Source organism: Rhinatrema bivittatum, chromosome 10 (assembly GCF_901001135.1).
Source record: "Rhinatrema bivittatum chromosome 10, aRhiBiv1.1, whole genome shotgun sequence".
NCBI classification, from domain to species: domain Eukaryota; kingdom Metazoa; phylum Chordata; class Amphibia; order Gymnophiona; family Rhinatrematidae; genus Rhinatrema; species Rhinatrema bivittatum.
Window position 1 is genome coordinate 74,131,076 of NC_042624.1, and position 15,579 is coordinate 74,146,654.

The window sequence follows — 15,579 nt, forward strand, 5'->3', positions numbered from 1 at the left end:
CTTCAGGCTCTTGAGCGGTTTTTTTCAATTGGGTAAATCCTATGGCCCCTCACTTTCAGAATACTATCAGGTACTTACTAAAAATTTTGCCCTTGAAGCTTGTATTCGAGCGACGGAACGCTGGAATAGGGATGGGTTGTTTCAGGTGCCTCCTGGAGTTTTTAAGGCGTCGATGCGCACGTCTTTAACTATTACCAGTAATATGTATTATAGAGAAATGCAAGTCAAACTGCTATATAGAGCATATATTACACCACAAATCGCCTTTCATGCGCACCGTGTACAGAATGCATCCTGTCCAAAATGTTCGTGTATTAAGGGGACTTTATACCATGTTTTCTGGGAATGTTTGGGAACTCATTCTTATTGGGGGAAGATCGTGCGCTATCTAAGTGAGTTGTTGGATGTAAACTTGCCTGTGTCCCCATATATGATTTTATTTGATTGTATCCCCCGACCCTTGATTAAGGGCCAGGAACTTAAATGGTTTCTTCGCAAAGCCTTTGCAGTAGGAAAAAAAATTGTTCTGCTTAATTGGAAAGAAACTACGAATCCCTCTTTCTGGATGTGGCGCATACATCTCCATCGCCTAATGCAACTAGAAAGCTTATCTTCCAAGACGGACCCGCAAAGACGAAGACGCTTTCTCCGTATTTGGAATGGATATATACAGGCATTACCACATCGAGCTCGAAGTTTGATTCTTAACTGCTGAATGGACCAATAGACAAGAAAGTCATCACTCGTGTGTTCTTAACTGTTATATTTATGGACATGAACTGGGACTTGCATAAGGGAGGTGGGTAATGGGGAAACCTGCTGAATTTTCTGTTACTGTTATTGTGGTTTGGAGTTGGGATATAGAAGAAACTACATATCGCTAACTCCCGATGTATTGTTGGAACATTTCCATAATAAAAATTATTTACAACAAATAAAAATCTTGTAGTCCACAAATCCTTACTTGTTCAATGCAGATAACAATTAAATACATACATATAAAAACAGAACACCATCACATCACAACAATATATTCCATAAAAATTACTTTTACAGCATGTCTCTACTGCATCCATTCCACTTAGTCTCAAGCTCATCAATCCTGATATGCTTGCAAAAATAAGTGAGTCTTCAACTTTTTACAAAATACCTTATAATTTTGATCAAGCCCCAACTCTAAAGGTATTTTATTCCATTGATCCGGCCCAGCCATAGAGAATGCATTCAGTCAGGTATGCTGCAACCTATAATCTTATTAGAAGGAACAGATAACATTTTCTGGGTTTAAGGGCACAAACTACAAGTTGTTTCAGACACTGCCAGCCCCTAAGAAACCCTGGACCCACCTGGCCACTGACTTCAACGCTGACCTTCCCTTCTCTGGCAGCAACACCACCATATGGAAGGTAGTGGACAAATTCTCAAAGATGGCACATTTTATACCACTTTTGGGCCTCCTATTCATGCTTGAATTGACTAAACATTTTGTTCGACATATTTTCCGTCTGCATGACCTACGACTTCATATTCTCTTGGACCATAGGTTTCAGTTTACAGCTCATTATTGGAAAGGCTTGTGTAAAAAGCTTGGAATATCAATGGACTTCAATTTGGCTTACCACCTTCAAAGCAATGGACAAACCGAGCGGGTGAATCAGTCTCAAGGCCTTTCTACATGCCTATGTGAACCAACGCCAAGATAATGGGCCTCTCTCCTTCCCTAGGCTGAATATGCCCATAATAATCATGGAATAGTTCCACGGAATCATCACTTTTTACATTGTTTTTGGATGCCATCTCCACAAACCTAGAACTGTTCCTGTCTCAGACACTTGCCCGGTGGCTAAACTTGTGGAACAAGAACTCCTGGAACTATGGCAAAGGACCCATTTTCTCCTGGATCAAGCGGCGAAATGCTCCAAGGTACAAGTAGATAGGAAATGTCGCCCAGCACTGCCTCTACATCCAGGAACTCTAGTCTGGCTTAATATCAGAAACCTATGGTTTAAGATGCCCTCCATGAAGTTCATACCATACGTCATGGGGCCTTTTCCTGTTGAGCATCAACTTGGTCCTGTAGCGTATAAACTCAAATTGTCAGCATCACTAAGGATCAATGAAGTGTTCCATGTTTCATTACTAAAGTCTGCGATATTTTCATGGCCAGGAAGACCTTCTCTCCAGATCCCTGAAGTTGCCATCGAGGAGGATACCCAGTTTGAGAATGAAGAATTTTTAGGTTATCGAAGGATCTGAAACCAAGTGCAATACCTCATCTCATGGAAAAACTATGGACCTGAGGAAAACTTGTGGGAGCCAGCCTCCAACCTACAAACTCCACAACTTGTGGCAGAATTTCACAGGGAATTCCCCAGGAAGCGTAGATCCAGAAGACTGGGAGGAAGGCTTTGGGGAGAGATACTGTTAGGATTCACAGACTCACCCGGTCTCATGTGGTAGGAACACTGCCAGATTCAACTGCCATGCTGTCACACCCAGCCTCCCCATAGGCACATGTACACACACATGTGCACAGTGGGAAGAACCTGAATGGAGCCTCCTGATGATGTCGCTCGCCTGCCCTATTAAGCCCAGGTCCCACAGTATTTCCTCGCCTCAGCAACAGGTCTCCTAATGTGCATTGCTCGTCAGTGCGTGTTACCTTGTTATTGAGTTCCTGCTTGTTCTCTGTTCCGGTGATCCTGCGTTCCAGTTGTGTCCTTGTGACCTGCCTTTGTCTCTTGCTTTGTTCTTGAGGCCTTGCTTGCCTTGCCTTCTACTTGCCTTGTCTGCTTCTATTCCGGTCTGTGCCTTTCCACAATGTTGTATTGTTCTGTCTCGTCTTGTCCCTTCCTCCCTTGTCCTGACTTCCTGGATTCTAACTTCAGCTCTGGATTTTGACCATCTTTGTCTGCTGCCTGACCTGACACTAACCTGCCTACTGATATTCCTAGTCTACTTCCTGCCTAACTTCCGCTAGGCTTTGGACTGTTGTTCTCACCACCGCCCTAGGGACCCACCTAAGGCCTGCCGGCCACAAGAACCCAAGAGTGTAGCCTGCAGGGCAGCGGCTGGTATAAGGCAAAGCGCCAGGTCATCCTGCCATGCCAGCTAATGACGTAGGCCTAATGGGTTCGCCTGCTAGGCAGTGCCGATCACCCCTCAGCACCAAGGCTTCACCATCACCTATTCCCTTGCTGACATTACGCCAGGTCACAAATAACTGGCAGGTTTCCTAATTTAAATAGGTTCCATGCTGCTTATCCCAGGGTCAGGCAGGTGATTTCCCCAAGTCCAGCTTAATAATGGTTTATAAACGTCTTCCAGGAACTTGTGCAACTCTTTTTTAAACCTAGTAACACCAACAACTTTTATACATCCTCCAGCAACAAATCAGAGAATGTAATTTATATATTGAGTACAAAAAAAAAGTATTTTCTCCTATTTGTCTTAAATGTATCACCTAGTAACGTCATTGTGTGCTCCCTAGTCTTTGTACTCTTTGAAAGAGTAAACCGATTTGTGTTTACTCATTCCACTCCATTCGTGATCTTATAGATCTGTATCATATCCCCCCCTCAGCCGTCTCTTCTCCAAGCTGAAGAGTCCTAACCTCTTTAGCCTTTCTTCATTGGGGAATTGTTGCATCCCCTTTATCATTTTGGTCGCCCTTCTCTGTACTTTTTCTAATTCTGCTATATCTTTTTTCGGATGCGTTGATGAACTGCACACAGTATTCAAGGTGCAGTCACACCATGGCGTGATAGACAGGCATTATGATATTCTCTGCTTTATTCTCTGTTCCTTTCCTAATAATTTCTAGCATTCTGTTTGCTTTCTTGGCCGCTGCTGCATACTGGGCAGAGGATTTCAACGTATTATCCATGGTGATTTCATAGATATTTTTCCTAGGCGGTGACTGCCAATGGTGGAATCTTGCATTGTGTAGCTATGATTTGAATTCCTCTTCCCTATGTGCATCACTTTGCACTTGTCTACATTAAATGTCATCTGCCATTTGGATGCCCAGTCCTGCAGGGTTCTCTTACATTTTCTCACAGTCCTCTTGCAATTTAACAACTTTGAATAATTTTTATTATCTGCAAATTTGACCACCTCACTCGTTATTCTCATCTTTAGGTCATTTATAAATATATTAAAAAGCATCGGTCCCAGAACAGATCCCTGGGGCACCCCACTAGTCACTTTTCTCCATTGCTTTCTATCTTTTAACCAGTTCCCAGTTCACAATAGAACATTTCCCCATTCCATTACTTTTTAATTTCCTCAAGAAAATAATAATAAAAAGAAATGTTTTTAGTCATAGTCTATATTTGCTAAACCATTTCATACCTTTAACTTGTTTTTGTTTTTTTACTTATATTTTATGGTGCCACAGTTATTCATATCAAAACAAGGGCATCCAAAAATATGGGGGATGTCACTTAATTGTTTTATAAATAGATTGTTTTGGTCTCATTTGGATAGTCTTTAATTATTTTTTATTGTAACAGTCTGTCACTGCTGTTGTAGCCCTTCTGATCACAAAAATGGATATCTGAAGCACATGAAAGCACACAATAAAAATATTCCAAGAATGCTTGCCAGTTTGTTGATGTATTTTTTGCATGCTTATAATAATAAACTCTAAAAGGCTAGCGCACAGGTTAACCTGGGTTGGATGCATGTCCATAACCCCTTATGCAAAAGGGGATTAGCATGTTCAAAATGCGCGTCCAAACCTGCGTGTAAATGCCCTGTTGATGAGGCTATTAGCTATCACCCCGCCTTAAGGTAAAAATGAAATGTGTGCTCGATGCCCACATTTTTACCCTCAAAAATTAATGCCTGTTCCAGAGCTAGCATTAAGTCTTGAGGAGCCCCAAAAGTTTACAGAAAAGTAGAAAATACTGCGTTTGTGGTTCCTCCGACTTAATATTGTGGCGATTTTAAGTCAGAGGAACCACAGAAAGCAACCTGAAAAAAAAAAGTCTTGCCGGAGGTCAGGTTAAGAAAACAAACCTCAATTTATGAGCATCCATTTTCCTAGCCTGTGGCTGTGTGCATGGGTTAGGAAAATGGACGCTCAATTTATCCCTAGCTTGTCCTTTTTAGCACAGTGGCTCATTTTCCTCTTGCATTGAGTGCCCAGGAGAGGTGATTGTGCGCGCTTTAAAAAAAAAAAAGAAAGCGTGTCGGTATTGCATCGGCCTATAAGCGAGGTACAAACTCCAAAAAAGGAACAATTCAAACCATAAAATTAACTACAAATAAAATAAAACATAGCAAAATAAATAATACCAAAAATTAGTTGAGCTCAGCATTCATACCTTAAGTTTACAGTGGAAATAAATCAAAGATCCAGCATTGTTATTTCTGAACTAAAAGGTTATCAGTATTACCCTCCTCTCCAAAGTCATCAGATCTTATATCAATCCCAAAAAATGAATATCCTTCACTACCTGTGATACGGTCGCTAATGGAAGAGCAGAGGATCATCTAATAAAATTCTTAACACAAATGTGATTTTCCCTAATGCGTTATTTTCACTGGATGCTCAGTTATTCTTTCATATAGCAGCCCATGTGGACAGACTATGACAGGAGTGGCCAACTCTGATCCTCGAGCCACAAATGGGCCTGGTTTTCAGGATGCCTATAATGAATATGCCGGAGATAGACTTACATACGATGGAGGCAGCGGCATGCAAATCTCTCTCATGAATTTGAACGCATGTCACCTCCCAAAGAGTGTGGGTTCGCAAGATACATCATTACTGATATTGAATCCCAGACTGCAGGATCCAGATCTGAAATGTCCATACTATCTCCGCCCCAGTCAAAGATCAGTGTTCTGTATGCCCTTGGACACTGCAGAAGATACCAACATATTTTGCAATTCTACCTGTACAAGATTATGGATCTCCTAAATGGAGCAGTTCTTACAAATGATATTAGTCACTAAATTAGCTCGCTCACTAAACAGTACTACAGGTGGTCTGTTTCCCAGAATTGCTCTGTAATGTTGGAACAGTAGCTCCCCACTTACATATCACATTCTTTTAAAAGATTTCCCAGTTTCTTCCAAGGGACCGGCCTTTCCAGATAAACTGAGGATGCATGTTAATTCCTTGAGATTGTCATACCCAATAGCCCAGAGTCAGTGTGCATAAAAGTGTGAATATGTTTTTCCTCGGCCAGCAGACGGGCATTCGGGGTGGTGGGAGGGGGCAGACTAGGAACTTATCCTAGTACTTTTTTTTTATTTTAAAAAGCCTGCGCAAGTTAACCCACTTAAGTTACACCCTCCAAAGAGGAGGTGTAACTTTACAGTAGTGTATCGGGCCAATTATCCGAGCACTTTCAAAGCGTACTTACAGGGATGGATTTAGGAATGTGCCATCCCTGGGCACTATTGGTGCTATTCCCTTCCCCCATCTTCCTCTGTAAGAGTCTGTTACAGGGTAGCCAAGGGTTGTTCTCTGCTGCATGATATTCAGGGATGCGCTACAAAAATAAAATCAGAGCCAAGCATTTCAAATATTAACTGACTTCCTGCAGCAAATGCTGGCACTGCTGTTGCAATCTGCTGGCCTAGTGGTTTCTGAGCTCTGTGCTGCAGACCCCTAGTGGACCACAAGGCCATCACAGGAGGCTGCAGAACAGAAGAATCTGTTCATGAGGCTGTACTCTCAGGGGGGGCGGAGGGAAAAGCAGCACCAGGCCCACACGGGCCCGCAGGTCAGGGGCAGTTCTGCACAGGCCAGAAGATGAGATCGGCAGCGACAGCACCAGGCCCACGCAGGCCGGGAAATCATGGGCAGCGGCAGCCACAGCAGCAGGCCCGTACAGGCCGGGAAATCAGGGGCAGCAGCAGCAGGCCCGTGCGGGCGGGAAGAGTGGGAGCAGCGGCAGCACCGGCTGCAGGAGCCGCAGCAGGCTCACGCGGGCCAGGAATTCAGCCGCAACAGCAGCCGCTTCAGCAGCAGCCGCCGCCGCCGCCGCCGCCGCCACCGCCACCGCCGCAGCAGGAAGAGGCCCACACGTTCCGAGCCTTCAGGGGGGGCAGCAGCAGTGGCAGGAGCAGTGGCCTGCGCAGGCCAGGAGATCTGGGGCGGCAGCAGAAGGAAGTCAGCAGTGGCAGCAGACTCTTTAAGGTGAGGAGCCAGATAGTAGCGGGGAGGGGGGAGAGTGATAGGCTGCAGAGGTGGCGAAGGGAGGGAGGAGAGGGAGGAAAGGGATGGGAATGAGCTGTGGGGACAGGCTTGGGATCTCCCATACTTTTGGTGTTGAAAAGAGATCTGCGCCCACAAAAGTTTTGGGCACCCCTGTACTAGCAATTCATAGATTGTCTTGTCAGAAAAGCTGGGTGAGATTAGGGTAGTGGGACTCTGCTATTACTGGTGCGGCCCTCAAAACGTGTCTCTGTTAAAGGCCTCGCCTGTGGAAGTGACGCTGTCTTATTACAGCACTGTGCATCTGCTGGAGGAAAAAGAGGTGTTTTTAAGTTAAGTTGTCACCTTTGCACTGGCTTTTATACCTCTCTGGGTCCTACCGCATGGAGCACCTTTAGTCTGACTGCTCTATAAACTATTTACCGGGGGGGGTGTCGTGTGTGGTGAGCGGGACTCCAGGGCATACTGCTGCGAAAACTGTGGAGCCAGTAGTTTTGTTTTAATTTTCTGCTCTGTAAAGTACAAAGTGCTGGCTGTGTTTTGATTGTGTGGCCACGTTGCTTAGAAAAGGGAAGCTGGAGCAGTTGAGGCAATTCCAGAGCAGTTATTTTCGTAATACTAGTGCAGAGCAAGCCAAGGAAGCAGTTTAATAGAGCCCAGCTGGTGGGCGTGCTCGGAGGGCGAGAAGAATCATGCTTGCATTAAAAAAAAAAAATAAATAAATAAATAAATATATATATATATATATAATAATAACCAGAGCATACGCTGAGCGGTGGGAAATGGCATTTGCAGTAATAAATCTGCAGGAATTTCTTTTCAGAGTGAATTGCAGAATTCACTATAAAATAAAACCATGGCGTACCTCCCCAGCTCGAATGTGGCTGATGCCGAGCTGGCTTGGCTGTGTGCTTCATCACCAGTCTTTGCCCTGGTTCCTCAGTAGTCCCTCCCTCCTTCCCATGGCATGATGAAGTTGTGTTCCTACCGTCACAAATCTTTCTTAATGTATTCTTCTCTCCACATGATTGCTGTCAGGGGGATAGCATGAACAAAGCAAGCGATCCATTATTTATCCCGGTCGTAGACATGAGGTGAGAGAAACCCATGAGAAAGGCATGCCTCTCCCTGTTTATTTATTTTATGTATTTATTTATTCTTTGTTTATTTAAAATATTTCAATACCACGTATCTAATTTCTAAGTGGTTCACAATAAAACAATCATAATACAAATACAACATTCAAACAAAAAATAATACAAAGTACATGGATCAGTAAAACAAAAACCAATATAAAACAATATATATTATTAACTGCTTCAGTGCCTAATATAGTCATTTCCTCACATCCTCAAACATCTGCCTGGACAAAAGTAATCATTTTGTACATAACAGTTCACAACAGACAGCGCTAAGAGGATGGCAAAGTATTTAATATTTAAGGCTGTTAAAATGCTCTAAATTCATTGTGCCGGATTCGACCAGGAGTAAGGCCCAATACTTGGTGAAAAATTGGAACACACTGTGAATGCATAAGGAAGTGAGTCTGGCAGAGAGACGACGTCACTGCAGCCATTCTGAGAACCTCATAATAATATTGTCCCTGTGTCCGGCTTTTATCCCGTGCTCGTCCCAGGTACAGTGCAGAAATGGGGTGCCCTCGTTCCCCAGAGTGGTGGTGGGGGGGATGCTCCCCTCCTGTCCCAAGGAGCAGAGCCAAAAGGGTTCAGTATCGGAGGGGACCTCCCCATTCAACCCGTGACCAGGCAGAGGATGCGGTGTCACCTGGCAAGCCACCCCAAGGAGACAAACGGGAGGCACGACCGAGAAAAGGAACAAAAGGTTGGAAGGGCCACACCAGGATCTGGTGCCAGGAATCGGAGATGGCAGTAGCGTAAGAAGTGCCATGCTGGCGCAGAGAGCAAGGTGCACTGAGCCACAGTGGCCAGTTCAGGTCACAAGTACCCGTCAGACCCCCATAGTTGTTGATCTATTGTATCTCACTCCCAGGGAGTGGAAGTGCGGAATTGATCCCCGGCCCACGACCATCACTGCAAGGACTGGACCCAAGCGTAAGCTGGGAGGGGATTATAAAATGGATAGATCTGAGAAAACCAGAGCATTCTCTGTTGCGGCTCCAGAGCGATGGAAATCTTTACCTGAAAACCTCCGACTTAAAAAAAACATTTATGTCGTCGCTGAAAACATTTCTTTTCAAGCAAGCTAATGGGCAGTTTGCTCGCTGCCCCTGGGTTTTTGTATTTGTGACTGGAAATTTCCGGCTTTTTTCCTGTTTACGATGCAAACCTAAGTTGCCACTGAAAACATTTTTTGCTCGAGCGAGTTTATTGGTTGGTTGTTGTGTTCTGTCTTTTAAGACATTGTTTTTTGTATGTTTTACTGTTATGTATGTATCCTTGTAAATTGCCTAGGGCCTTGTGCAGTAGGTGATAAATTTTAATAGAGAGAAGGATAAAAATAGTTCTAAGACATTACAAATATTTTGAAACCGGGTGTCGCTTCTCTGTCTCTCTCTCCTGCTCTGCGTGTAACAGTAGGAATGGGTGGATGAGGATATTACTGTACCAAGGTCTCTTTGTGGTCTCAGATAGATGTTATAATGCTGCATGAACTGGAGAGCTCCAAATAGTGAGTTAAGATTTTTTTTTTCAAACTTATGCCAGATCAGTCCATCATTTGCATGTGTTACCATATATATACAGTATGCATGTATATATTTGTCTGTAAGATACTTTTGAGCGCTCCCTGTCCTTAGCCACTCCTAGAAAACTACAGAGCCTTCGCTTGTTCCAAGGGAGATCAGGACACTCATGGTTTATAAGATCCCAGTTGAAATGATTTAGGAGGTTAGAGAAGAAATACTAATTTTAGGAAACACAGAAAAAGTTAATTAACAGAAAAAATAAATGAAAGAATTTTAAATGAAGCACAAAGGGTTGCACAAAGGGGATAACCCCTTCGGCGCGTGACGGAGCTCTCAGTGACGTCGGTGGGGGGGGGGGGGGGGGGGCGTGGTCACACATCTCACCATTTCCCCTCACCTCCTGATGTTACTTTCCTTTTTTTTTTTTTTCATGTTGCTGTTAACTTCTTGCGGGGGCCCGAGGATGGAGGGTGGCCTCCCCGCTCGCCAGCGCCTGGTGGTGAGGCGCTTTTCAACTATATCATATAAATTCTCCTACTTAAACCTACACTAAGAAGTAAATATTAAGAGCCATGCGCGCGTTTGCCGGCACGCGCCAGTGGCCGCGGCCATTTTATAACATACGTGTGTACATGTGCGCACGTTCTAAAATAGCCCGGATGCACGCACCTGTGCGCTGGAGTTTATATGCACACGCACCTGTGTGCGCAAATGCCATGTGGACTGCATAAGTGGGGGAGATTTCATTAGATACATGCGCCGAAGCTGGAGCCCATTTTCCCAGTTTGTTCCCGGTTAACCAATCCCCCCTTCCTAACCCCCCTGTTAGTTTGCCTACCTTTTACCCTGTTAGGGCAGACCCCTAACCTAAGTAGCCTATATTTTTATTTTCTTACTTACATGTTGTCCACAGCAGAAGTAAAGTTATGCGGTAGGGGACTCCCGGCGCGTAAATGCGTATACGCAAAATTAATACCTTAGCCCAGACCACTCCCACACCTGCCCCTTTTCCCTGAAAACATTTTTGTGCGCGTAACAGGAGAGATGTGCGTTATGCAGGGCCTTTTAAAATCAGCATGGCGCGCGTCCGAGTCGAGCGCATATCTCCCTTTTTGGTGCGCAAGGACTTTTAAAATCGACCAGTAAGAGTGTAACTTGAAAACGTGCACATGCATGCTCACATGCACGAGTATATGGACGCGCTCACGCATGTGCATATATTTTATATTATGTATGCACCTATGCACGTAAGATATAAAATACTTGCACCTCTAACCAATAACATATTTGTGTACCTAAAAGATACGCAGCATGTAATGTTAAACATAGCTGGATAAGTGCTGTGTTAACACTTATCTGCCTATCTTACTTAGCCGGATAAATAGCAGTTTTTCATACTTATCCAACTAAGTGGAAGCAAGGCCGCCACTTACCTTGAGAAGTCAGGATCTTTCTGGACATGTGGCGCAATTCATCTCTACTCACATATTGTTGCTCTAAATTGTAATCATTTACACGAGAAGATTTAACTCGCACAATGTTCTTAGCAAATGTCAATTTTTACACGCGTTCTTCCTTGAATTTTGTAATATGCACGCGAGACGACTAACAGCTTTACCTAGTAGTCCACCTGTTTGCCCAGTCTATCTGCACCTGAACTGCCCCCGTGTCACCCAGACCCCCTCATCCAGTAATGTTTTCACTTTCAAGATGTTCGCAATCACATCTGATATTGAGTATAGGTAAATACACTCAAGTAAAACTGACATGCATCATTTTGGCAGCTTTTAAAATAGCCACTTATGTGCCGACATGCTGGCCCCTCCCCAAAACACCCTGGACTGCCCCTTTTTCTACGGCAAATTGACTCGAAGTCCCTGAGTGCAGTTTTTAAAATACCATTTACTCGCGCTTGTGCTATTTTATGTGGGCAAGTGGTCTTTTTTGCGCACGCAGCTTTTAAAAAAATCTCTCGCTCTCTCTCGCTATATCTTTTACCCAGCCTTTCAAAGTTTTCCTAACATTTCCCTCCATATCTGTCCCAAAATGTAGTTTTTGAAGGTTTCTCTGACGAAGCCGTTCCCATCATTATGAATCGTAATGTACACTGGGATGTTGCTGATCCGGCCCTTTAATGTTCAATAACCAAAGAATTCCGAGGTCGTCGTATGTAATGTGGCCCTGGTAACAGCTATTCTCATGCCTCCGTTAACACCGGTGGTTAATAAATGTGCGGATACTGTAACAGGAGCAATTGCACTCGCTGCATACAGGAGTGTGGTATCTCGCCAGAGATCTGCGAGCACAGGCTATTATAACAGCGCCAATATTCTTATTAATGCCAATATTGATTGGAGATGTCAACGCCATCAAAGGTTGCAGGACAATCCTCCCTTCCTAAGTACTGGAACTTCAGGAAGCGTTTGCTTATTTCCACTTTTCCTAATAAATACTGGAATTTTGGCACTTCTGTTTGACCAAACTTTTTTGTTGTTTCTGTGTTGTTATCAGTGCAGTTACATGTATAATATGAATTTTAATTCTTATCTTTAGTTTAAGTACAGTGAAAGTGACTGTTATGGGAACTAGGATGACATGCACTACTGATGTTTGTTTCCTCCCCTTTATCTCTCATAGAAACATGACTGCAGAAAAAGAACATATGGCTTATCTAGTCTGCCCATCCACACAACTGCTCAGCTCTACAATCCCTATCAATCCTTCAGAGATCCTCTGTGTTTATCCTATACTTTCTTGAATTCAGATACTGTCCTTGTCTCCACACCTCACTAGGAGGCTTTTGCATGCTTCCACCATCCTTTCTCTAAAAATATATTTCTTTAGATTACTCATGAGGCTACCACCTTTCACTTTCATCTCATGATCCCTCATTTCAGAACCTCCTTTTTGTCGAAAGAGGCTGGCCTCCTATGACTTTATACTTTGGAGATATTTAAAAGTCTGTATTAGATCTCCCCTATCCCATCTTATAGGATATACATGTTTACATCTTTAAGTCTGTCTTCAAAATCATCAAAACAGTCTACTCCGTCACAGCTGCTAATTCTACAAGCTGTTGTACCAGCACAGCGGTATACAGCTCGTCCTAGGTCGACAGGGGAAGGGGTAAGATTAACCCTCCCTCCTCCAATCACCAGAATGCTTTCCTCATCTTGGTTAATGGGTTCTAGCTCGAAACACTAGGATCTATATGTTCCATGCTTTCATTTACTTCTGGCCAGCCATAGTCCCAGATGCAGAAACCAATCCTGGTATCGGAAGAAGATATACCACCGCCTACTGCAGGTTAGAGCCATATCAATCTCTGGATCAAATCGCAATTCTGGTGAAAAATTTGTTTGCCACCCTTTCTAAGCAGTTGGAAGGCTTTATTCAGTTAAAAGGCCAGGCACCCCTCTGGTGCCGTGGGACCTCAGTGTAGTTCTCGCTCAACTGATAAAGCCTTCCTTTGAGCATCTGGAATCAGCTTCTTTAAAGTTTTTGACTTGGAAGGTGATTTTTCTCATTGCTGTCACTTTTGCTAGAAAAGTCAGCGAACTCCAGGCTTTCGTCCACTATCCTCCCTATCTACAATTCTTTCACAACAGGGTAGTTCTCCAAACTCATCCCAAGTTTCTACTGAAGGTAGTCTCAGCCTAGTCCATCGTTCTGCCTACATTTTTTCCAAGGCCTCAGGCTTATGAAGGTGAGAAAGCCCTCTATACCTTATGCCAAGACCCGTGTGCATTCTATTACAAAAGACAAACTTGGTCATGTCGTCAATCAGCTTTTCATCTCCTAAGAGCCTAACTGGCTGGGAGTAGTGGTCGCCAAGCGTACTCTGTCTAATTTGTTAGCTGAGTGCATTCATCATTTTTACACTTTAGCAGGATTACAACTCATAGATTCAGTTAAAGCTCATCAAGTGAGAGCTATGACCTGTTCTTCTCAAAGTGCCTATTACTGTCTGGATAATATCTCAAAAACTGACAGTAAATTTGAACAAGCAGTTTTGCATAATCTGTTCTCATTGTAGTCCATTCTCTACTGTGGAGTCTGTGTTGCTTACTAAATAAATAAACCATTTGATCTCCACAGCCAGGCTTGCTTCACTGAGCTTGGGAATTTAGTTAGCTTGGGTTGGCTCCCCGGACCCCTTGCTTTAGGCCTTTTCAGCTGCTCCCCGACTGCGTAGACTATTATACTGCTGCAACCCTAAACTTGGGACTTCCTACATTTAATGGTTAATTCAGTCTGCTTATCGATGGAAAAAGCAAGTTTGCTTACTGTAAACAGTGTTTTCCATAGATAGCAGGATGAATTACCCATAGAATATCTGCCCACCTCCCTGGAGAGATGACTACGTAGCTAGATTTAGCTCTAGTACAGACTGAAGAGGCTCACGAGGCAATGCCCACACAAGAATTCCTGCATATGTATTTATTTATTTATTTGTAATATTTACGTTCTGCCTATAACAACAAAGTCAAGGAGAGACAAGTCCATTCTGTGCTACCAGATGACATCACCCACATATCATAGCTAATTCATCCTGTTATCTACGTAAAACACCGTTTATGGTAAGCAAACTTGCTTTTTCTTCCCCTACCCTATTTCTTTTCCTTCTTTTGTCTCTTTGGATCTAGGTCTCTTTGTATTTTTAGACAATCATCTTTTTCTCTCTCTTCTCTAACTTTATCCATTTGTTCAATACCTGTGGGACCTAATTCTGGTTTGCTGTCAGTTGCACTAGCCTTCTGCTTGGTAATAGGGACACCCTGCTTCTGTGAGGTTATGCCCACCGGGTCACCTAGAAAATAGTCACAGGGAACTTCTAACTTGTTATTCCTTCTCATGATTCTTTGGGTTCACCATATGGCTCTACTTCCTCCTTAGGGTCGCCTGTCCAAGGACCTGAGTCACGACAGTGAGAAGGATCAATCTCTTTCCTTCTTATCCCATCCTGGTTCCCGAGTTCTCTTGTCCTTACCTTCTGTAGCACCCTCCTTAGGATCGTTCTCCCCAACAAGTGCACAAAAGAAGGAGATGCCCGTAAAGGTAGTTCAGGGACTTTTCCTCCAACCCACCTTTTATACAGCACCTCTAGTAGGTCCTTAGGACACAATCTCTTCTTATGGCCTTTCTCACCACAACTCCAGCAATAGAAGGCGGTCTTTTATAACATCATCCTTTTTCCTTTGGGTTGTATCTAGGGCTTCTTCTTTTATAATACTACTCATACAAGCTTCAGGCTCCCCAACACTAGTCTTATACCACCCCTATAGATGTCCTCCTTATAAGGACACTGTGGCTTCAAATAGCAACCTGCAACATCTCATTCTCCAAACATCCATGCTCCTGCCTCATCCTTTGCAAAGGGATGGGCTTCTGGGCCATGACCTATTTTCTGGCCTAATAAACACACTCACTATTGCTCTGCCATGCCTAGTTTTAGTAGTGCGGCTCTGGCTCCTCTAGAACCTCCAGGTATGGGCTTTGCAGTCCCCTATGGCAACTGCCCGTGGTCTATCCCCTTGGCTTGTTCCTCTTTGGAAACCTCTGCAATTGTTTTTAAAACCCCTTTGATCTCCTCGGCCAGGCTTGCTTCCCTGGGCTTGGGGATTTAGTTAGCTTGGGCTGACTCCCCGGAACCCTTGCTTCAGGCCTACTTCCTCCTGGATTGTTTTAAGTTGTAGAGCTTCCCCAGTGTGTCAGCAGGTTCCTGTTTAAGGCAGACCCA

At 43.9% G+C, this 15,579-nt stretch overlaps 1 protein-coding gene across 4 annotated transcripts in view; it reads left to right on the top strand.

Annotated features, from left to right (window-relative positions):
- The window catches only part of C10H1orf21 (chromosome 10 C1orf21 homolog), a 248,229-nt gene that overhangs the window by 192,420 nt on the left and 40,230 nt on the right, over positions 1 to 15,579 (top strand). Inside the window, exon 1 of one of the 4 annotated variants that reach the window (XM_029617988.1) lies at positions 6,679 to 7,156. The exons of the other annotated variants lie outside the window; for them this stretch is intronic. Coding sequence (XP_029473848.1) covers positions 6,770 to 7,156 — 387 coding nt within the window. The 5' untranslated portion in view covers positions 6,679 to 6,769. Of the gene's footprint in view, positions 1 to 6,678; positions 7,157 to 15,579 lie in introns of those variants that run through there. 4 annotated transcript variants of the gene reach the window in all.